The sequence below is a fragment of the Dipodomys spectabilis genome, unplaced genomic scaffold (assembly GCF_019054845.1).
Source record: "Dipodomys spectabilis isolate Male_0828 unplaced genomic scaffold, ASM1905484v1 ptg000054l, whole genome shotgun sequence".
Lineage (NCBI taxonomy): Eukaryota > Metazoa > Chordata > Mammalia > Rodentia > Heteromyidae > Dipodomys > Dipodomys spectabilis.
Window position 1 is genome coordinate 37,551,484 of NW_024870731.1, and position 24,557 is coordinate 37,576,040.

The 24,557-nt window shown below is 43.0% G+C and overlaps 1 protein-coding gene across 1 annotated transcript in view; it reads right to left on the reverse strand.

Moving 5' to 3' along the window:
- Positions 1-7,044: 7,044 nt before the first annotated feature.
- Positions 7,045-24,557, reverse strand: part of Sumf1 (sulfatase modifying factor 1) — a 62,670-nt gene continuing 45,157 nt past the window's right edge. The window contains exons 8-9 of the mRNA XM_042680196.1: positions 14,081-14,140; positions 7,045-8,075 (exon numbers count right to left, since the gene is read on the reverse strand). Of these exons, the coding sequence (XP_042536130.1) occupies positions 7,965-8,075; positions 14,081-14,140 (171 nt within the window). The 3' untranslated portion in view covers positions 7,045-7,964. The remainder of the gene's footprint in view (positions 8,076-14,080; positions 14,141-24,557) is intronic.

The window sequence follows — 24,557 nt, forward strand, 5'->3', positions numbered from 1 at the left end:
TTGACAAATGGTCTGTGTTGGGAAGCTGCCCTGGAACTGTGTCTGAGAAACAATGCCCCATTTGGGGTAGAGGCTCAGTTAGGAGGCGTGAGGAAGAAACTAGCTTCAATTCAAAGACCCAGGGACTTCAATCTTAGCGCTGGTGCCCCCCACTTCAGACTTCTGTTTGAACGAGACAGTGCAGTTTCCTCCTCCCCACCCCTGTCAGCTGCACCCTAGCCCAGTGTCAGCACCATGAGCGGATGAGGGGGTCTTCAGCTCCTCGTTGTTTCCAGCAGAGCTTTCCCTCCCCCAGCCCTCTCCCAGCTCCACTCCACAGCCACTTCTTCAGCCACCTAATTGTTTTGTAAATAATCATAATCAGTACATCCTGCTAACAGAAAAAGATAAACAGATGTGATTAAAAAAAAAAAGAACAACAGGTCCTTCTTGTTCAATGTGTAGTTTGACTTTGGTGTCTCATTACCATAATGAATATTCTCCCATGTGACCAAGCAGGGACATTCGGAGTTTGGAATGGATTTAAAGCAGCTCTCCCAGGAGTATTTTAACCCTCCTGCCTCAATTCTATCTTTGCTAAAAATACTTCCAACCTCATTTTCAAGATCTGAAGAACAAAGATGTTTGAGTAACTCACCCATCACAGATCTAGGAAGGGGTGGAAGAACAATTTCCATTTCCACCTAGACAGCCTGACTCCAGAGCCCATGCCTAAGTCTTAACCACTAATCCATTCCTCCTCCTCGCTCGCTGCCTTCTCCCTTTGAGGCTGTGGCTCCTGCCATTAATGTCTATTCCAGCCCAACCTCGGCATCCCACATTCACCGTCACACAGGGAGGAGAAAAAGCTAAAGGCCCAACAATGGCGGGAGCTCTGGTTCTACCTCAGTGGGCCACGTTGCCCAGGGCACCTGGTAAACACTTAGTCCTAGTTTCCTGTGTGCATGTTGGGAATACTAGCCAAAAATAACCAGCTCCTCCAACTACCGTGGGTCACCTTAAATTAGATCATGGACAAAACTCATTCAGGACAGTGCCTGGCACCTAGGAGGTTTGAAACGGCTGGCTGCAAAGTGAATTGGGATGGGTGTGGGGGTGGGGGCGCGGTGATCACAACTTCCACCCAAAGAGTCCACCAAGCAACTCAGAGATAGCAGCACCAGTAAGTAACACTTGACCTTTCTTTTTTACTGGCTTTTTTTTGGTCAGTCATGGGGCTTGAACTCTGGGCTTGGGCACTGTTCCTGCACTCTTCAGCTACCACTTGGGCCACAGCACCTTTTCCAGTTTTCTGGTGGTTAACTAGAGATAAGAGTCTCACGGACTTTCCTGCCTGGGCTGGCTTTGAACCATGATCCTCAGATCTCAGCCTCCTGAGAAGCTAGGATGACAGGCGTGAGCCACTGGCGCCCAGCTCACTGGCTTCTACATATAGCCACCATCTTGGAGGAGAGAGGCCAGTGACAATCAGGGTTCCATCACCACAATCAGAAAATCATGTATGACAAGGACCTAACACTTGCAGAGTTCTTTCGTCGGAGTTTTTCTACAACAAAGTGAGTTGCAACTGCAGGGCTGGCTGGGGGAGGCAGGCCATCATGGTGGTCTCCATGGAAAAGAGGACATGTGGCAGCTGATTTCACTAGGTCTTGTGTCCGTGTCAACCCAGTTCTCTTTGACTCTCCTCAGAACATAGGAAGACGAGCTGGTTGCTTTTCTCCTATATCAGTAGTTCTCAAATTTTGGGGGTCTCAGAATCCTTTTACATTCCTAGAAAATGGTTAAAGACCCCAAAGAGCTCTTGTAACGTAGGGTATAGAGGAAGACATTTCACATATCAACAGTTAAGATGGAGAAACTTCTAAAACAAAGATAAGGGAGTTCATATTCTCTGGGCCATCCGATCACAATACCGTATAGTCTCTGGAAAACTACATAGGACGCTCATAAGACAAGGGGAATAAAACAGGCAAATAACACCGTAGTATTATTACAAAATCATGTTGGCTCACAGACCTCCTAAAAGGTGGCTAGAGAGCCTCGGGTTCCCTAAACCATAGTTCAAGAAATGTTGAACTAGAAAACCCCTCTGAGTCATGTCTGCCAAACCCTAAACTATTCCTCTCTGGGCAACTGGTAACGTATGAAGCAAGAGTCTACAACCTCAGAAAGAAATCCTGGAGAGATGGAAGAAATTTTAAAACTGGACAGGCCAGGCATAGTGGCTTATGCCTATACTCTTACCTTCTTGGAAACTGGAAAGAGAAAGATCACAGTCTAAAGACAATCCAGTCCAAATGGATGGCGTAGGTAGAAACACTGAGGTCTTCGGCTGGCCCAGAGGTGAGACCCTATCTGAAAAACTAAAGTCAAAGTGAGCTGGAGGTGTGGCTCAAGCAGAAGAGTATCTGAGTTCAAAATCCCATTAGAGGTTAGAGAAAGAGTGGGGAGGGGGGAGCAGGGAGGGGGACGGGCTAGACAGAACTACATAAACAAACAACTATGCTCTAAGAACCAAAACTCTCCATCAACTCTGAAAGCAGCACCGAGACCATGTCGCAGGCTGACCAACATCTCCTGAGCCAACACACCCCCCTCCCGCTTCTAGTTCTCCTTCCTTTTAATTATCACCAGGCCCATGAGGGCCATTTCCCTGGTTAGAAGGAAGAAAGAGGACAAAGCAGAATTACACACCACCAACCATCACCAGCCGCACCTGTGCCTTATGAAAACTTTAGGAGACAAACAAGACCATGCAGCAGTGGTGGAGGGGTGAAGGGGAGCATTTCTAAATTCGGTTTGAGATGCTAGGTTTCTTTTTTTCAAGGGTAAGGGGCCAGCGCACCCTTTCCTGTACAGTCTTCATTCCTTTTTGTTCCTGGTCCATTCTGCTTTGTTTCCAGATGTAACCTCGTAGCTGACTAGGTCCCATCTGAGAGTAACTTCCTCCTCCTCTGCTCTTAATAATCATAATCATAATAGGAAAGAGTCTCTAGGGAGCTGTTGTCCAAGTATAACTGTGCCACACACTTCATTTCTGCATTCTCTCATCTCCACTCCCACCCCGGAGTGCTATAGCATCTAGGGTGTTCTAACACAGAAGCTCACCTGTCTAAAGACAGCTTAGGAATATCACCCCTGACATATCACAACCTCCTTCTGAAACTCCCCTCACAAACCACCTCAAAGACTGCAACTGAAGAGCTTTCAAGGGGCATCTCTCCCAGGTCGTCTACAAGGCATATAAATAAACTCTCCCTTGGCAATTATCTGAAGTAGTAGAGAAAAACTGCACTTGAAAAAAGCACGTGACAAGTCCCCCCCACCCCCATCCTGCTCCCTGCACAGGCCCAGCGGGAGCCAGTGGACCAGAGGGCCTTTCTCAGGGCACCTGACAGAGTCTAATCTCCTTTCCCCTCACAGCCTCTTGGCTGGTTTCACTTTTCCTCTAAGTGTTGATTCCAAGCTGCTAAGTTATCTTGCAGAGATGCCAAACACACACACACACACACACACACACACACACACACACACACACAAAAGGAGTTTGTCAAACATGTCCTAAGCCTAGGAGCAGAAAGCAATCTTAGCTGACCTTCAATTATTGCAAAGTTGAATCACTTTCTTGCCTGACAACTGTGACTAATTCCAAAAGGTCCAACAAATGGTCTTCTAGAGATGAGGACTAGGGTCAATTACCATTTGGGGGCAGATTAGAATCTGATCTGAAGCTGAAAAAATTCCCCCCTTTGGTGTTAATCCCTTGAACTTTATGCAGGTTTCGAAACCAGTATTTCTCATTCCATAGCCCACCTGAACATCATCTTCAATGATGGTGCATCATCAAATAATTAACTCTTGTTCTCAAGGTCTAAACACAGGAAGAAGAGGAAGGAGAGTTTTGGCCAGCTGCCCACGTTCTACTGTAGTTAATAAATGTTTAAAGCAAGAGAAACAAGAGGCCAGCTTTCTCTAATAGCACAACCCACTCTGGCAAACTTGTTAAAAAAGAAAAAAAAATGCACACGCACTCATTTATAGAGTGAAATATAGCTTATATTCCAGAGAATTAAGTTTTAAATAAAACGGTCAAGAAACTAGCATTTCTTCTGTTTTCTGATATTAACTTGTAAAGAGAACAAATGCTGGCATTAATGAAAATAGTCTGGGAATGGCTCTGCTGAGATTGCCCATGGTTTTTGATGATCTTTGGTGGGATGCTGGAAAGAGCATTTCTGGGGAAAATCACCTGGCCCCATATCTGGTATGTTACCTACTCCTTCTCCCTCAGTTAGTCTTTAGATGCAAAGACATTTGATGTTGTAGTCCATGAAATGAATCGGTTCTTCTTAATATATGTAACTGCAAACCCATAACCACAGGTATCCCATCTAGCTACAGAACAAATTCCTTAGGTTTTCTTTTTTGAAAATGAATCTGATCCAGTTACTGACGTGAAAATCTCAGAAGACCTCACATGCACATGCAAGTAGCCAGCTCTTTCTAGAGCTGGATGATTAAGTTCTCCAGGCTGACATCTCGGCGGAGCAGCCACTGGTCGGGGCAGAGCTCGCAGCTAGCCCACTTCACATGGTGACATTTCTTACCTGCTTCTCTGCTTCTTTCGTTCCTCCTGGGAGCCTGGATACAGGTTATTCTCTTAGAAACAGTGCCAGTGGTAGTTAATACTTGTGGAAGGAAGGAGGGAGAAAGGAACATATGCATACTATCATTTAAAAGTGAAAAAAAAATTAAAATCCCACTCTCATTCCCTTGTATAAAATTCTTCAAGTTTCATAACAGAAAACATATGGCAGTTTGGTTTTGGTGTTTTTTTTTTTTTAAATACTGCCTTTGCAAAGTCAGCTATGGATTTTAATACACGAAAAGCTCTACTTGAAAACTGAGCATCAAAATATGATCTCTTTTGAGAAGATGATTAGCAAGACTGTGAGAATTCTGAGATGCTCACGGATAAAAGACATTACACCTTACTTCACGTTAACAACAGAGTTATCAGTGAAGACAGAAAAACAACAAAAAAACACCACTATCCACTATTTTGGAACCATTCTACCATGCTTTGGCCCTAATCAATACTGACAAAAACAAATGGTACTTTCCATTTCTTGTTTCCCTAAAGGGTCACAGAGACAATTGAAATGCTTTGTCCATCCAAAAAGGTGGGAGGCAGGGAGAAAAACAAAGCAATACTGATGCAGATGTGTTCCATTTTAAGCTGCAAGCTGAGCCTCTCAAAGTCTGAGGCACAGATGCAATCTGATGTTTTGCAGGGAGGAAATGTCACTGCTGATTACCACCCCTATCATCTGCCACCCTCTGGTCCTTTCTAATCATGTTTACAAGGCATTAAGAAAGAAGGTATGGCCTGTGTGGTGGCTCACACTTATAATCCCAAGGTCTGAGGATCGCAGTTTGAAACCAGCCCAGGCAGGAAAGTCTGTGAGACTTATTCCAATTAACCATGCAAAAACACCGGACATGGTGCTATGGCTCAAGTGGTAGAGTGCTAGCCTTGAGCACAAAAAGGCTCAGGGACAGTGCTCAGGCCCTGCCTTCAAGCCCCAGGACTGGCAAGAGGAATAACAAAATGCTGACACAAGAATACAGGTTGACCCATTTCAACTATGTTGAAAACAAACTTTACAACTTTGGAGGGGGGAAGAGAAGTTGGGGAGGTAGAGAGGGAAAGGATGGTAGGGGAAAAACAAAGGAAGGAGTAATAATATAGTCATTCATGTAACCGTAACCCTTCTGTACAGTATCTTTACAATTAAAAAATATTTTTAAAAAAAGGAAGAAAATATACCTGCTTTCTACTCAGCTGACAGGTACAACCTGAAAGTAAGATCATCTGTTTTGTTTTGGTTTCTTTTTGTGCCAGTCCTGGTGCTTGAACTCAGGTCCTGGGCATGATCTCTGAGCTTCTTTTGCTCAAGGCTAGCACTCTGTCACTTGAGTTCCACTTCTGGCTTTTTTTGGTAGTTTATTGGAGATAATACTCTCAGGGACTTTCCTGCCCAAGCTGGCTTGAAACAAGTGATCCTCAGATCTCAGCCTCCTGAGTAGCTAGGATTACATGCGTGAGCCACTGGTACCTGTGATTCAGAACCAAAACAGATTGGAAAACAAACCTGAAAGTATCCCCATACTTCAATGAGAACAAAAACCAAGAGTTAGAACCCAACTCAAAATAAAAGTTACCAAAGAAGAAAAAAAAGGTTTATCATACTGGAACTGGCCCCCATCAACCAAATGAGCTATTCTGCTACAAGTGTTTCTTCAACTCAGAAACATAAACTGAGGTAGGTTAAGTATTGGGAAAGAATACTGAAAGTGAATGACCAATAAATACATGAAGAAAGCCGAGAGCTGGTGGCTCACACCTGTAAGCCTAGGTACTCAGGAGGTTGAGATCTGAGGTTCACAGTTCAAAGCCAGCCTGGGCAGGAAAGTTCGTGAGACTCTTATCTACAATAAACCACTCAGAAAACCAGAAGTGGCACTGTAGCTCAAGTGACAAAGAGCTAGCTTTGAGCTGAAGAGCTGAGGGACAGTACCCAGACCCAGAGTTCAAGCCCCATGACCAACCAACCAAAAAAAAAAAAAAATGAAGAAATGCTCAACATCCCTGGCCATGAAAAGAAATGTAAATCAAAGCAACACTGGGATTTCATTCCAATCAAGAACACAACAACAAACACTGTTCAGAGATTGTAGAAAAGAAAGGAATCCTGTTGATGGGTATGTAATTTGATTAGCAAAATGATTATAATGTAATTATTATAATGTATATATACATTCCATACAACACTGTGGAAATCAGTATGGAGGGTTCTCCAAAAAACTACATATAGATATTACACAGGACTCACCAATACTATTGTTGGGCATCTGATATTGCTCATATATCAACATTATCAATTAGTTAACAAACCACAAAATATTAAAAAAGTTACTAAGTCATTTCTTTAAAAGGAAACATAAGGGAGGGAATGAGGAAAAGGAACCAACACACATGAATTCTGGTGTAGCAGATACCAATTTATTGGACACAGTGCAGGACTCAAAGCATCTGAGACTCCATACAAGGTTTCCTACTTCTCTATTATAAAATACTGGGAACCCTGAATACAGCTGACTCAAAGTCCTGGCTCCCTTTCTCCCGTACCTAGACTGAGCAATTTCCTGGTGGTGTACACATTTCACATTCACCCAAGGCTTTGGAGAGAAGGGGACTTTCCACCCACCCCTCTGAGCCAAAGGCACTTAGAATTAGAAGATAAAGCACAGCAGGGTCACCCCACAGACCATCTTGGCCAGATTGTTGAGCCACGCATACCATCACTGGCACACATGGGAGTACTGTAACAATCTCAAAGACACTGATTTCCTTGGGGGGGGAGTAAAAGTGCAGTTTGAATCTAAAGGGCTCGCCCCTAGCCTTTTCTGAAAATATTATGTGAAACTCTTACTTTACATGATTAGTATCACCCAAGGCTTACACTATAACAAGAACAACAACAAAAGGCTAAAAAATAATCTGTCATATATTCTCACAATACAATCTGCAGGGAACATCTGAGCTCATGTTGTCTCTCCACGTCCCCAGTAGACGAGGGAATGAATGGAGGCCGAGGCAGGGGAAGTGCAGGATTCTCAGGCAGAGCCTGGGCAGAGCGCAGGCTTCCTGAGCCTCATGGGAGGCCCTGCTCTCCCCCTTCTTCTTTAAAAGGCTCTTGAAAGTAAGACACAGCGATTAAGGATGTACCCCACAAAAGCACGTGCACTAACACAGGTCAGAGATTTGGTCTCGCAAGACAGTTGCTTTGGCCACTAGGCAGAAGGCAGCCCACCTCAGGGTGGGCGTTCTTTGCCCAAGATTGTTCAGCGTTCTGAAGGAAACCGAGTGCAGGTTAGACACCACAACTTCTTCTTGGCTGTCAGACCATAGAGGGCAGGCGGTCGGCTGCACAACGGAATCCCAGGTTGGACGCAGAGCTGTCCGGTGTGTTCTGGCTTCGAGCAGCACAGCGATACCTATAGCAGTAGGACTGTGCGAGAGAAAGCATGGAGCGAATGATTGAGTGAGGGATCCCTGAGCGCGGTACCACAGTGCCAGCTGTGGAGAAGTTGGGGCTACCCAAAGCTGGCACCTCCCCACAATCCTTCCTTGTGGACACTTCCCATGTCCGCTTTCCAAAAAGCAGGACTTCCAAGAGTTAACCACATCCTGTCCTATGTCTTCTCCATTGCAAACATCAGACACTCACAGTACAAAGAACTGGATAACAACCCAAGCTATGTGAGTTAACTGCACAACCATAGAACAAAATAGTTGGAGGCCAACGAAATCATGTTTGAAAACACAGGAGAGTCTCATAAGAAAGTGTTTAAGTGCAAAAACCACCTCCCTGAAGATCAGAGACATGGCTCATGCCTGTAATCCCAGCTACTCAGGAAGCTGAGCTGGAGAGGGCTGCAGTTCAAGGTCGACCCAGCAAAAAGTACTAGCAGGCTCACATCTCAACAAACACAAGATAAATAACAACCAAGCCAATAGTAAGAACATCAAAATATCAAGTAAAAGCCGGTAGCTCATGCCTGTTCCTAGCTACTCAGGAGAGGCTGAGATCTGAGGATCACAGTTCAAAGCCAGCCCAGGCAGGAAAGTTCGTGAGACTCTTATCTCCAATAAACCACTCAAAAACTGGAAGTGGCTCTGTGGCTCAAGCGGCAGAGCTCTCGCCTTAAGCTGAAGAGCGCAGGGACAGCACCCAAGCCCCAGGACTGACAAAAAAAAAAAAAAATCAAGTAATATTCAGTAAATTGTCTAAAATTAAGCAGCAAGCATCGGAGCATCAAGTGTAAGAAAGGCTACTGGAAAATATGGCTTTAAAAATATTTTAGGAGCTTAAGTCACAGTAAATCATAAAGCTATGCATTTTTGTTTGCTTTGTTTTTATTCGGCATAGATTTGTGAATGAGAGGGGAACAAGTATAAGAACCTACACACAAACACAGCCATTGAGCACCTAGTACCCAGTAGGCACAGTGCTACAAGCTTCATTCTGTGACTTCATAACCACCCAGAGACACGAAACAAGTTAGCCAAAATGACACAGCTGTTATAGGACACAGGGTCTAACGGTGGTCTTCACTATGGAGTGATTGCTTCCCTACCAAGACTCTCTACTTCTAGAGAGACAGATACCACATCTCCTACCTTCTTCCCCCAACGCCCGCAGCACACACATTCACAAACAGGATAGCCTGACATACACGTAGCCACACAGTATATATTCAGTGGAAAACCATGGTTTACTTGCTACCAGACCTTCAAAAGCTTCCAGACTCCAAAAATAACCATGCATGGAACTCTTGCTAGGTTCGTTCTCTGATCCAAAATAACAGAATGAAAATAAACTCGCCATCCTGTGTGCCATGAGCATAAACTCTTGAGTTGGCCCAGTGAGACTTTAGCCACTGCCAGCTGGTTAAAGAAGCAGCAAAAAGAATTGTGTGGAAGAACTTTGGAACTTACACAAAAGAGACAATTTGGAGGGAGGGAGGCAGTTTTTACAGAAGTAAAACGTGTCTCAAAAAAATCTTCATAACACTTATCTCTGAAGTTGATATGGGAATTTTCTGGAGCTTTTCCACCATAAAAAGGAAGACATAATGCTTTGTCTTCTGTAGAAAATAAAACAAAAGAACCGATTTTCTCATTGTCTTTGAGGACAATGAAGGCTATGACTAGCCTCAGGTACACAGAGGGAAGATGAAGAGAAGGCAATGAGCTTGGAATAATGGAAATGTTATCGGCATCTGCCGCACATGGGATCTGCAGGCACTGGAGGCTCCTGGAGATCTAGGGGTTAACCCATGGGAAGATAGACCAGAAGCTTCGATCTGTACCCCTCTACTCACCGGGCAGCTAGGAAACAGCACTAAGAATAACCCAGAGTCCCACGGAACCGAGCATTTACAGTGAGTTCCACAGGACCACAAGGACCAAGCTCAGAGTGAAAAGTGGGCAACCTTGACATTCTTGACAGCTGATGAAAACCATTACGCATGCCCGGACTGTCTATACATGAACCCAGAGAGCAGATCCACATGTAGGCACAGGCCTGTCTAGGAGACCAAGGCTGGTTGAGGAAAGAAGGACTATACAGCCAACAGCTTAAAGCATGCCAGGGTTAAAGGATTCCACGGTTACTAGAAACTCGGAGGGAGCCATCCCTTGTACATCACCCAGGTCTTCAGGAAGAACATCCGTGTGGGAGGCAGCCCTTGACCCAGGCAGGTTGTGTGTGGTGATGGCAGGGTTCTCAGCCCTCAGCCCCCTGAGCCAGTAGGCAGGAAAGCTTGTGTGAACACATATTCCTAGGCTGCACACCCAGAGATTCGGACTCCACAGGTCTGGCGTACCTCCAAGAATCTGCATTTCTAACAAGCTTCTAAGTGCTGCGGCTACCCCGGCCCTGGGACACACTGGTTTATAGGATTTAGGAAGGAGGAAAGAAGGCAGATTAAGTGCGGAGAACAATGACATCAGAATCTGGAAATGGAAAATTTTCAGGCAAGTTAAGAAGAGAAGATAGCAAGACTGTAGCCTGATCACATCACAGCATGGTTTATTTATTCATTAAATATATGACAACTTATAATACGCCAGATGCTATTTTAGGCTTGGGGACTATAATCAGAGTAAGACAAACAGGATACCTGTTATCAGGGAGCTGACATTCAACAGGGAGCAGTCAGATAATAAACAGAATCATAAAGTCAAGGTTATTTCCAACAGCATCCATCTCCGAGCCAGACAGAGTGCTCCAGAGAGCACTGAGGAGGGTGCCCCGGAAGGGGATCGAGGAGGAGGCAACATGAAAGCTGAGATGCCCAAAAAGGTAAAGAGCAGGAATTCCAGGCAAAAGCCACGGGTAGACCAAAGATGGCCAAATGAAGAGAAGATGGAAACGTGGGCAGGTAAATGCGATGGAGTGACATCATAATCCTCTCCGCAGACAGAGGACTTTGCACTTGGCACAAATACAACATAGTGGAGCCAACAACATTTTGCTAATTTATTCACCACTGACGCTTGCTTAGTGGTTTAAGCTTAGGAGGGCCTGAATCTGTTCCCTCCTCAGTAACACAGACTTGTATTAAAACACATCCCCTTGATCTTTACATAAAGAATAAGTAAATAAAGTACCAAATGCATGAAAGTCATGGTAACTGTTACATTTACTGAACATCACAGAAAATCATTTTACCTGTCTCAGCTGACCTCTGGACTAACTTGCTTCCTCACTAACATAAGAGAAGCATTAGCTAGCTTTTTTTTTTTTTTTTGGGGGGGGGGGTCCTGCCATGGGGCCTGAACTCTGGGCCTGGGCGCTGTCCCTCAGCTCTTCAGCTCAAGGCTAGCACTCTACCACTTGAGCCACAGCGCCACTTCCGGCTTTTTTCTTTTTGCTTATATGGTGCTGAGGAATTGAACCCAGGGCCTCATGCATGCAAGGCAAGCGCTCTACCACTGAGCCACCTTCCCAGCCCCTTAGCTAGCTTTTATGAAGGCATTAGGGATCTTGTGTGTGACTATGGGAGGAGGGTGCTACTCTGCTAGCATCTGCATGTTACATAAACCGACACACCTTGTGTCTGTGGACCGTGGGGACGTTTTATTGCTGTGTGAATGAGAAAGCTGAGGGCTATCTCTGGTGAGAGGATATGTGATGCTGGTTTTTGTTGAGTAGCTCATGTCTACAGCTACAAAGTAAGTCTGATGAGTTGCTGCAAGCTGCCCAGAGCACTGTGTTGAAAGGCTTCAGTAGCCATGACCCAGCAAAGCAGAAAAAATGGCCCCAATATATAAGATGTTACTGATTTTGAATCCCTTTGAAAGACTGCAAAACAATTGCAACTTTGAATTATAAACATATATAACAATTTTGGTAGAATACCACCAATCATTTTCTACAGAAAGAAACATGAATGATTTTATTTTTATTATTTTCATTTTTATTCAATGAAAATGAGTTTCATAGTCAATAAAAATGTTTTGGTTGCATAACAAAGGCTAAATATTACACAATTAAAAAGCCATCATTAACATTAATCAATTCACCAAAATGACCATGAAAAACTAAACCCAAAGGAGCAAGTTTCACAACCTTAAGTTTCACAACCTTTATTATAGTGCTGAAGGCTGGGGTGTAGCTTAGTGATAGAGGGCTCATTTAGCATGCACAAGGTTATGAGTTCAATCCTAGTACTGAAAACAATGAAAGAAAACAGTCTTGCGTGCTGAGTCAGCCATCATTCTATTTCAAGTATTCTCATTCAGCTAGTAAATAGTTATTAATAAATTGTTAATTTTAAGTTTCAATAATGGGCAATTAATAGGGGACCCACAATTGAAGAGTAAATGTTCTGATTATGAATGTACTCATTTCACTTTATTTTTTTCTAATTCTACTTTTAGCACCAAAAGTGGTTCTTAAGAATCAGAGGTCTTTGGGTGTGTGAAAAAATGGGTCAGTGTATTAATTAAGAGCAGGAGTCCGAGAGTAACCTGTTTTAGCCCTATTTCATTAACATGGCTAATTACTGTGTGAAATCCGTCTGTCTGTGCTGGGATCTTGAAGCAGGAACAACCCATTTACCATAATGACTCACCAGCCTTGGGGGCTCTGAAGTCTAGGGGGACAGTAACATGGATTTTGTGATAGGAAAACTTTCGGGATTAAAAGGTATTTTTACGATAACCTAGCTCATATTGAATAAAACAATTATAGGGAAGCACACAGCAGTACCCAGGTCTCATGATTTCTCCACTTGTTGCTCTTTGAGTCTAGCCCACTTCACAGCCTAAGCGCTATAGATTTGCCGAAAATCTCACAGGCATTATTCTAATGCTATCAACAACCAAAACTAGTACTTCACTATTTGAACTGTTTTAAGAAATTTACATGGGCTAATTCAATCCAAACGATCCTCCCAGTAGTCTTATGAGGAAGGTATTATTAGGACTTGCATTATACATATATAAGGAGAAACTGAGGCCCAGAGATGTTAACAGCGTGCCCTGGGACATGGTAGATCCAGCACTCTGGATCGTTTCATCCCAGAGCCTGTGCCCTTGATGCTGTGCTGCCCTACATCGGTGCCCCAGTTCAAAGTCAGCCTGGGCAGGAAAGTCTTGTGAGACTCTTATCTCCAATTAACCACCAGGAAACCAAAAGTGGAGTTGTGGCTCAAAGTGATAGAGTACTAGTCTAGTCTTGAGCAAAAGAGCTCAGGGATGGGCTGGGAAGGTGGCTCAGTGGTAGAGTGCTTGCCTTGCATGCACAAGGCTCTGGGTTCGATTCCTCAGCACCACATAAGCAGAAAAAGCTGGTAGTGGCACTGTAGCTCAAGTGGTAGAGCACTACTAGCCTTGAGCTGAAGAGCTGAGGGATAGTGGCCAGGCCCAGAGTTCAGGCCCCACAACTGACAAAAAGAAAAAAGAAAGAAATGTACTTATTACCTGATTTATGAAATGCTAATCCTTCTGTATATCACTTTTATAAATGTACATATATATACATAATAAAACATAAAAATAAAAGCACATAACTCAAAGTAAAAGTGAGGGAACAATGGTTTTTCTGAATTCCTTATAAAGGTTATCATGAAACCCCACATCACTCAGAAGAACTAGAACCAAGAGCTGCCAGCTTGGACATCGAAACCAAGCCCTAGGAATTAGCACTCTGGGGCCCTCACAAACCACTCCTCCACCTGCAACTCTCACTTGAATCTCTATAGAAAACCCAGAAATGTACACAAAGCTCCAACAAACTAAGGGAATGTTTCCAGACTTACATGCAGGCATCAGTACAGAGCTCACCTGGGGTCACAGGACAACAAAGTCATCTCAAAGAAGCAATGTCCAACAAATGGGAATTGTTGACAATGGGTCATTTCACCACCATTTCCTCCCATCAGTTTCCCTCATGCCTGTTACCAAATTTAAGATGACCTCTCTATTTTTACTGACTTTACTTACCTTGTGGCACATATACGATCCACCTTTCTTCACACGGTCTTTCCCAGATGGAGGCCCCTTCTAGGGATGAAGAAAAAACAATCTGTTGGTCTAGACAAAATGGATGGCCCTAACACAGTGGGAGAGCATCTGCTTCAGTTCAACCAACCAGCTGTCTCATGGTTACCTAAACTCCGCCCATACATTTCTGCCCCTCCCAAAGGCCCAGGTCCCCAAATGCCTTCTCCTCATTCTCTATGACCCACCACAAGACCCCACAGTTAGGACACATCATCCTGACAACCACCAGCAGTTCCTCCTCTAAGCTCTCCAGCATGTCTTGCTTAAATGACTAAGATACCACTTGGCATGGGCTTTAACTCTGTGGTACTCATGCAAATGTATCCTGCCAAATGAAGGATGAGCTTCTGTAAATTATATCTACTTAGGATTCCTCGGTACAACACCTAATAAACCCTGCTGGCTACATGAATTTTCTTTTTCTCTCTTTAAAAAGTTTGGGGTTGGGTTCCCTGAGGTATTAATATAAAGAAGATTCTACTCTTTTGGGTTTTTTTTGGGTGGGTCCGGTCATGGGGCCTGAACTCTGGGCCTGGGCGCTGTCCCTCAGCTCTTCAGCTCAAGGCTAGCGCTCTACCACTTGAGCCCAGCGCCACTTCTGGCTTTTTTCTTATGTGGTGCTGAGGAATCGAACCCAGGGCCTCAGGCATGCAAGGCAAGCACTCTACCACTGAGCCATTTTCCCAGCCCCTCTACCCTTTTAAACACATGGTTCCTGTGAGTTTTGACAACTATATGTAGTCACGGGACTGTCAGTGTAAGTCAGATATAGAACATAGATTTTCTTCTTAAAAAACATTATATAGTATCTACTAGAAACCAGACAGGATTCTGGGACTTTGAAAAAAAAATCTAGAATCTGACACACATTGCACCCAATCTTCCAGGTGAGTTTATCATTGTGTAAAAGTATGTATGTCATTCACCAGGAGCTCACTGCAGCAGAATGGAAGCACTGATGACCGTGCATCTGTCCATACGATGGTCACATCTTACGCCACATTTCCTGCTGCACTGAGCCACCTCACGAGGCTCCCTGCACGCTGTATTTCCGTGTGCCCACTAACATTTCCGTTCTGATTCTAATCTATGGTATCTACCATCATGCAATATTACATTCTTATAAGACGAGAAGACGCTGGTTTACAAATGGGAAGGCAATCACCTACGGCTGCAATTGATTAATATGGCAGTCCTCGGACTGTCAGGGAGACAAAAGCAGTAAGGACAGTCATCCCACATTGACATAGAAGTGGTTAATGCAGTGCTTAATCTAGGTGACTGCTCAGATGGTTGTTACAAATAACAGGAAAATAACACAATGTGGGATTTGCTACAACTGTTTTAAATGCTTACCTCTTGGCCAAAGAGCCAAAAAAGAAAGAGGGAAGATGCAAGAGGTTGAACAGTGACCCTAAAATTCATATTCATGCAGTGAGCCTGGAAAGGTTACCATATTATCTCTTTATTTACCGAAGACTCTATTAATCTTTCCGAAGAACCAGCAGTTCATTGATTTCTTTTCCTATTTTTTTTCTGTTTAGTGTTTCATTGCTTTTTGTTCTTTACTATTTCCTTCCGTTTCCTGTGCTTTTGTTATTCTCTCACTGAGTCCATGAGTTAAAAACCATGATGACTTAAGAATGTTCCTCCTTTTCTGTTTCCCTTTCTTGTGGGGAACAGAACAGTATTGGCTGATTAGGTAATCCCTCTCACCCCTACAAAATGGAGATAAGAAAGGACCTGCTTCACTGGACTGAGGTGGGGGTTACATGAAATGACGCACTAAAAACATGTGGCAACTCATACATGCTAAAAGTCAGGCTGCTGTTACTGTAATGCATTCAGCGTTCATAAGTAACTCAGGTTTCCTGAAGGTGCCCATAAACTTACTAAACCTGCAGGCATATAGCTTCAAATTCTAAAACCACAGAGACCATTTTGACCTAGTTTTCTAATGCCAAACTCCCAAATGAAGTCTCGGTTGTAAGAAAATACTTGGCATGTTAATAACCCTCACAGAGCAGACACACAAGTTAATATAGCTAGCACCCCAGGGAAGACACGTAGCAACCTACCACAGCCCCAGACTTGGCTGAGCATCAATGTTTTTAACAACAGACCCAACACAAAAGCATGTGGGCCATACATGTGGCAAAGGAAGTCCACCTCCTGGTTAAAGACTGCAAATATCATTTGTCTTTGCATTTGCATTCCTTCCCCATGCCTTTAATAAAAAGCATTATATCACAAACTCCTGAGAGGAAAACCAAAGTTTCCATTTGACGAGTACAGCTCTCCTTTATTTAAAATACTTCTAAGGAAACTCAGCAGTCCAGCTGGGGATGTAGCTCAGTGGTAGAGTGTCTGCCTAACACAAGCAAGGCCCCAGGTTTGATCACTAGCGCAACACACACAACACATATACACACACACACACACACACACACAGAGTTTAAACACAGAGGAACTTGGTGCTCCACTCCATAACCCTGTGAAGTGTGCCGGTTCCTTTGAGAGCTAAGTTGGCCTCACTCTGTTTGGCTAAAAGCTGGGCTCCCTGGCACACTTGAGTTCAAGGCAAGCCTTCCAACTGGCAGTTTCACCAGCTGCTCTGGGGCAGGGTTCCAGCAGCCTGAAGTTTAGGACAACACAGCAATCATCCTAACTAAAGGACTTCTTCCAACTAAATCAGCAGCCCTGTTAAATCTCTAGCCATTGACAGCCCAGTCACACATCAAAAGGCGCAGCAACTTTTTTTTTTTTTTTGAGACTCATGATCCTCTTCTCTCACCCTCTCAACCTGCCCAGTGCTGAGATTATCAGTGTACATCCAGGCCCAGCTCCATCTCCTCCATTTTTAAAGAAATTTAATCTATTTTTAAGTTCCTAGAATTTAAAATGATGGTGCCTCAATTACCCTCCCTGGCACCTATGGAAAGCATACTAAACCAAACCATCTCATTGTTCATCACAATGACCCTGGAAAGCAGGAAGTATTGTTATACCCATTTTCAAGCAAATAATACTGATATAATGACTGTGTTCCAGGTCATGTAGCCAGCAAGTAGACTATCACACCATGCCCCTTTAGGCTTACTCTACGGGGATGAACTATGTCCTAGGCTCTGCAATACCTCTACCCAACGTGCACAGACCAAAAGGGGAAGTAACATGTCCCAAGAATTCATTTTTACTAGAGGGCAGGATGCTGGGACTTGCACTCAGGGATTGAACTTGCTAGACAGGACTTCTACTTCTTGAGTCATGTCCTCAGCCCCTTTGCTCTAGTTTTTTGAGTTTTGTTTTTGTTTGTGTGTGTTCTTCCTTTTCCCCTTGGTCCTGAGTCTTGAACGCAGGGCCTGGCACTGTCCCTGAGCCTTTGTGTTCAAGGCTAGCACTCTGCCATTTGAGCTATAGCACCACTTCCAGCTTTTGAGTAGTTTACTGGGGATAAGAGTCTCACTGACTTTTCCTGCCTGGACTGATTTCAAACCGAGATCCTCAGATCTCAGCCTCCTGAGTAGCCTAGGATTATAGGCATGAGCCACACGGTGCCCACCTACTCTAATTACTTTTTGAAAATGGTTTTACATTTATGCTCAGGCTGGCATGTATTACTATCCTATTTAAGAGTCCCATATAACTGGGAGAGCAGACACACATCATACCCAGCTTTTTTACTGGTTGAGGTGTTGGGTCTCACTAACTTTTTGTCCAGGCTAGCCTCAAACTGCAAAATCCAGTTCTAGCCCGGTTTCCAGTATGGGAACTTGAACTCAGAGCCTCCCACTTTTGCTTGGCTTTTTCACTCATGGCTATCTCAGAACCTCAATCCTCAGATCTCAGAGTTGCTAGGATTATAGCCAGTCCACTTTTTCACCTAATATCAAATAATAAAGGACTTGAAAAGTCAACATATTAAATGCATTACATCAAACAAAGCTTTTCTTAATTATGTGGAATTTTATTTATCGTCTAGGATGAGAACCTAGAAGGAAAGATAATTGACTTTAGTTATTGCACAGTAAGATGAAAGAAAGGAAGGCCAAGGTCATAAAAGAGGGATCAAACTGGAAAAACAGCACATTAAACACAGAGACTAAATTAAAAACCCCACAGTATTTTTTCTCTAAAACCAACACACTCTGCACTGGTGATTACCCTGGGAAAGGAATGGAAATAGTCATTTCCTCCATGCTACTGTTCCACCCACACTAGGAAGAGAACTTTCAAAGCTGCACTAAACTTGCTTACACAGCATGATGCTCCATTCTTTTAAAAAAAAAAAAAAATGACAATCTTTTCATCACCTGAGGTCCATGGCAACAATCCAGCTTCTAGAATAATGCATAAAACTTGACATTTAAAATACTGATTCTAACTGTAGAACAAACAGCATACACATACATGAGCGTGGCTAAGATTTACATACTATGTCTGGGTGTTTTTTTATCCTATTATTATTATTATAAGGCAACCATGAGAGCTATTGTTCAAATAATGGGAGGTTTACGCATGAAAAAGGGACTGTGAACAACTACTCCAGGCACAGGCACATACAGAATTTGTGGCCATCCAGCCATGTACCTCATTTACAAATGGAGAACTATGGAAGGGAAAGGCTGAGCGGCCTCCTAAGGCTATGTAGCTAGCAGGTGTGGCCAGGGTTCAGGCCCAGGCTGGCTGGCTCCAGAGTATCCTGAGCACTCAGCACATCCACCTGGGGGGCACTGCACACACAGTCTCATACTTTTGAAGTAAGTTCTTAAACTGGTTTAAATGGAGGTGCATGACACCTTTCAGTATGTCAAGAAAATAGCTCAACCCAAGAGAAACATGAGTTAAGAGTTCATAATTGTTTCTTAAAAAAAAGACATTCACTAGCTTTTTAGGGTGTGGTGTGTGTCTATGCAGGTGTGCACACCTTGGTGCTGAGATTTGAACTTGGCCCCTAGGGACCCTGCCTTAGCTATTTTGCTCAAGGCTGGCATTTTACCACTTGAGCCACACCTTCACATGTGGGTTTTTGCTGGTTAAAAGAGTCTCATGGGTTTCCCTGCCCAGGCTGTCTCTGAATGACAATCCTCAGATCTCAGCCTCATGAATAGCTAGGCTTACAGGCCTGAGTGCCTAGCTCCATTAGCTCTTTGATGGAGCCAAACTGTGTCCCTTGCTAGGTGTGCTTCTGTTAATGTGCCTCTCTCCACACATGGCATACTCATTGAAAGCAGAAACACCTACCACTTAGAATAATAAAGGAATAACCAAGGAGTTCTAACTTTCATAATAATAATAAATATAATAAAACTATAATAAAATAATAACAAACGGTGGTTGCCATCAAAGCTCATGAGCCACCATGTCAGAGAGACATGCTTAGAGACATGCTATTTTAAGCAACAAACACCACATTGGTATGTTCCACACACTTTCCCTTTCTTTGTCGTCCCTCATAAATACAAGGCTTGTTCTCCATTCCATTTGGTATCTCTCTCTTTTTCAGCAGACAGGTTGAAAGGTTATGAGCCCTGCCTTGACTTACCCAACATCTTCTTATCACCTTCCCCAGAAGAGCATAACAAGAAAAAGTATTTGGTCTTTGTCCCAGGTTCCTGGCACAAAACTCCTAAAGCACTAGGCCCCTCTAGAATGATTAGTACCTTCTTTGTGTATGCAAATGAGATAACTAAGGCAAGTGGAAAGTGAGTAGAAACTCCTCAAAACCTTCAGGATGGAGCTGGGTGACATAAGGCCAGGCTAGGATTAGGAGATTAGAACTTTCTGCCCCACCTCTGACTGGACCAGGGTCTAAGAGCCAATGATGTAATCTAATCAATCTATAAAAAAACCTCTACCACCAGATAACTTCCCAGTAAGTAAACACAGGAGCAGGCTGAAGTCAGTGCACCTGGAACAAATGTGGAAGCTGGGCCACCTGTGCACGTGATCCATTTGGTTCTTCTTGAGTTACATCCTCTATAACAACTTGGTAGCACAGTGGTTTTGCCAGGCGCCAGTGGCTCACACCTGTAATCCTAGTTACTCAGGAGGCTGAGGGCTAAGTAGCATAGCCTAGTCAGGAAGAGACTCTTTTCTCCAATTAACTACCAAAAAGATCCAGAAATGGAACTGTGGCTCAAGAGGTAAAGTGCTAGCCTTAAATGCAAAAGCTCAGGGACAGCACCAACCAACCAATCAATCAATAGTACAGTAGTTTTTTTGAGTTCTAGGAGTTGTCCTAGCAAATTATCGAGCCTAAACAACAAGTGCTGAGAACACTTAAATGTATAGTCAGCCAAGCAAAAGTATAGATAGCCTTAGGAACCCTATTTGCAGCTAGTGTCTGAATCTAAGGCCCTCTTACAGGACTGAGTCCTTCATTTGTGAGGTCTACTAATTTCAAGAGTCAGTGTCTGAAGTGAATTGAATTGCTGGACCCCTGGCAGAATTGGAGATTTGAAGAAGTGATAAGAAAAAAAAATCCTGCTTCATGTCAGAGAGAAAATACATATTTTGAGGTCAGAAGTGGTATCAGAAAAAAATGGGATATGCTAGCACTCAGCAGCTCCTGACAAGTTATATTTTTCTTTCTGGCTAAAAGCAGGCATCCTGAAGGCAGGGACTTTTATCATTGAGTTTTCAACCATATCTGAGACTGGAAATGCCAACGGCTATTTGCTGAATCACTGATGACCACCCTGCACTTCAGTGTCTAGTAATGACTCTGTGTCAGTTAGAGAGTTGGTAAATAAGGGGAAAGGAGCTTGGAAAGCAGAAGAAGATGAAAGAGATCCCTTTGTAATTCATCACTATAAAAGAACGACTTGAGTTAGTCTCAAGACAAACTGTAAATAGAAATTAACTGCAAAAATCTATCAGGATTTTTATCCACAGGATAAGCCTGAGTGTCATAAACCTTTTGGAACCTTCTGTTCTAAGCCTCACAAGTAGCTAGGATTACAGGAGTGAGTCACCAGCACCCAGATTGTCCCTCACTCTTGAAATCCTCATTTGTGAAAAACAAGAGCTGCCATAGAAAATGGTGAGAAAGGGGCCTGCCTCTCCCGTGGTTTGACTGGGATGTATAGCGAGTGGGCAGAGCCCAGATGCGTGTATCTCGGTGCTTTTCCATCCCCACTTGTTTTGCTGCCTATGGGGGAACTTTCCGTGGATTTTCCCAGAGATGTGAAATAGACTACAATCTTGCTTCAAATGTCTCATTCGAGGGAGAGCCTCAGCTTTGACATGTACTCTTCCCAGGCTTGAGGCAGGAGAGGGGAGATAGTTTATCAAGACCCCAAGGAAATGGTTAAATGCTCTGACCTATAACAATACACATACTATATATATATATATATATATATATAATCATCTATATAACAGGAATGGATTATGACAACTATGGAAAAATGATAACTTTTCAACACAAGGATATGAAGCATCTAGGTACTGAAAAGCAGTCAATTTAAACACAGAAAAGCAATTGCTAAGAGAAAATATTCCACATGAATTTCTGCAATAAAGCAACATACTATAATTACAAATTACCAGATGGAATTTGTCTTTAATTTCAGAAAGCTTAAGATGCTAATATACAGCACAAAGAACATTCACTATCTACCCCATCCTAGAGAGATGTATTCTAAAGTACCAGAAATCACTCTGAACAACACATGCATACAGAAGCATCACTGAAAGGCAACCTCTACATGAACTAAAATCAAACCAGCCACATCACAGGGTGCAAAATGCATTTGCTAAGAGATCTGCTCCAGACTTAATCCCCTCTATTTCTCAGAATAATTGTGTGAATGTGTTTGGTCCTGCAAGCAAGGATAGATAGGGTTCTAAGTATCACTTGAAGTGAGAAAAATAAACATGGTTTGGTCTTCCTAAGGATTTATTACTTCTCATACAATCTGTGTTCTTCAGTGACAATTCATTAGCAAGTGATAAGAGAGAATAAAAGAATTAGCCTGTACCAAATGGTATTTTTAGTTAATACTATTTCCAAAGAAGAGTGGCATGATTTTATCAGGACATTCTGCAGGTGGGTAAGGGCAAAGAGCCCAATTCTGTATGTCCTTAATGCACAATGAGATACAGTGTTTATTTCCTCTACTACATATCAAGTGGAGATTGTCCGCAGAAAGAAATGTTATTTATAATTTCATGCTACCAGATGGCACAGCTCTTCTCCACATCCCTAAAAACATTTCCCAAGGATTAGATTTCAGAATAAGGTGAAATCTAATTTTCATAGCTTGCTAGCTTATTTCATTTATATTTTTCTTACATCTAAAATGTAGTAGTTGTAATTATCAAGTGTTTGCTACATGCCACCTTCTCTACTACACATTTTCCTCACAGTAGTTCAGTGACACCTCTCACTAATCCCATAGAAGTACCACTAAGTCTTCACTGCCAGCTGAAGGAGTATAAGGAATTTCCCTCAGGTTACCCAAAAAGGCTACCAAAAATTGCAGTTAAATACACTTATGTGTGTTTGCTTACTTTTTTTTTTTTTTTTTGCCAGTCCTGGAGCTTGAACTCTGGGTCTGGGTGCTGTCCCTGAGCTTTTGTGCTCAAGATTAGTGCTCTAGCACTTGAGCCACAGCTCCACTTCTGGCTTTTTTTTGTCGTTTTAGTGGAGATAAAAGTCTCATAGACTTTCCTGGTGAGTTGGCTTTGAACCATGATCCTCAGGTCTCAGACTCCTGAGGATCTAGCTAGAATTTCAGGTGTGAGCCACCAGCACCCAGCTAGCTTGCTTTTTCAATATCTGCAACCTCCTTGAGGGAAAGGGATCATGTCTGTAGATTCTCAGAACCCTTGTGGGGAGAGATAAATTGGTAGAGAGAGTTCTTAGCAAGAGTGAGGCCCTGGGTTCACTCCTTCGTACTGGAGATGGTTGTTGATAAATAGATGAAGACAGAAATGCCCATCAGTTTCTATGGAGTTCTAGGACCCCCGAAGAACTAATGTCCAAGTTCCTTATACAAGTTCCTTGTATAAAACAGAACAGTATTCATATATAACCCATGTACATCCTCACTTAGATCATTGCTACATTGCTTATAATATCTAATATAAGGTAAATGCTACATAAATATGCCAGGCTGCATTATTTAGGGAGTAATTGGTAGAAGGGGGAAGTGTGCACGTGTTCAGTACACAGTTTTTTCCAAATTTTTTTCAATTGTTAATTGACAGATGTTCAGATGCAGAATTCATACCTATATGCCATATATTTACATTAAAATGATGTGGTTACAAGCTTATATCAATATTAAAAATTAGCCCAAACCCAAGAGCTGGTGGCTCCTGCCTGTGATGCATGAGCATTATGGGTTCTTGTTCTCCACCAATATAGAAATCAAGCCGGGAACCATGAGCATGTTAACAAAGAGGAAATAAAGGCTACTCAGAAGAACAAGTAGTGGGACCCGGAAATGGGTTTTCTGTCTCATGGTCCGTGACCAGCTGTTTAATATTGTGATTCCCCAACTTCCCTTTAGCCAATTTGTCAGGTTGTAATTGGTTTGTGCGAAACAGGCAAGACCTTCCCCGGTCAGTCGTCACAAAATGATGGCTTTCAAGAGGGTTGGCCTGAATTATGTAAAGACCCAAGATCCTACCCTGGGTGGTGGCCACCAGTTGGGGGTGAAAGGGGAAGAAGGGGAAGGGAAGCTGGCCTGAATGAATTGGCTGATGTTTTCCTTAACCTGTAATCCTAGATAACTCAGAAGGCTGGGACCTGAAAGTTGGGAGATTCAAAGCCAGGCTAGGCACCGAAGTCTATAAGACTCTAGCTCCAATTAACCAGCAAAATACCAGACTGGAAGCATGGTTCAAGTGGATGAGTAAGCAAGCCAAGAGTGCCACCCACTTCAAGTCCTGGTACTGGCCAAAAAAAAAAAAAAGATAACCTGATTAAGCAAAAAAAAGATAATTAACTGTCCCATTTTTCTCTTCTGGCTTTATTTCCAGATCATTTGGGAGAGAAGAAATGAGTCACCCTGTGCCACAGGAAGTCACTGCAGGAAAGCTATAGGAATAGAAAGTAACAGTGCATTATAATTGATTGACAAGTAAGGGGCCAGACACAAAAGCAACCTGCCAAACCAGGACTCGGTGACAAGTTAGGGACCAGATAAAAAAACAATGGAAATAAAAAGACCTAGAGGCTAAGGGCAAGAACCTGGTTTGAAACCTGAGGATCTTGATTCCCCTGGCATAATTCACCACCCCACCCCTGCTCTGGAAGGAGGTGCTGTGATACAGCAATTCACATTCTCCTAAATTATCTTCATATTCGTAATACTTCTTGAAATTCCTGATCTGACATATGCAGTTTGTGACCAAAGATTACAAATGGAAATAAGTAGACCTTCATATTTTGAATTTGAGATAA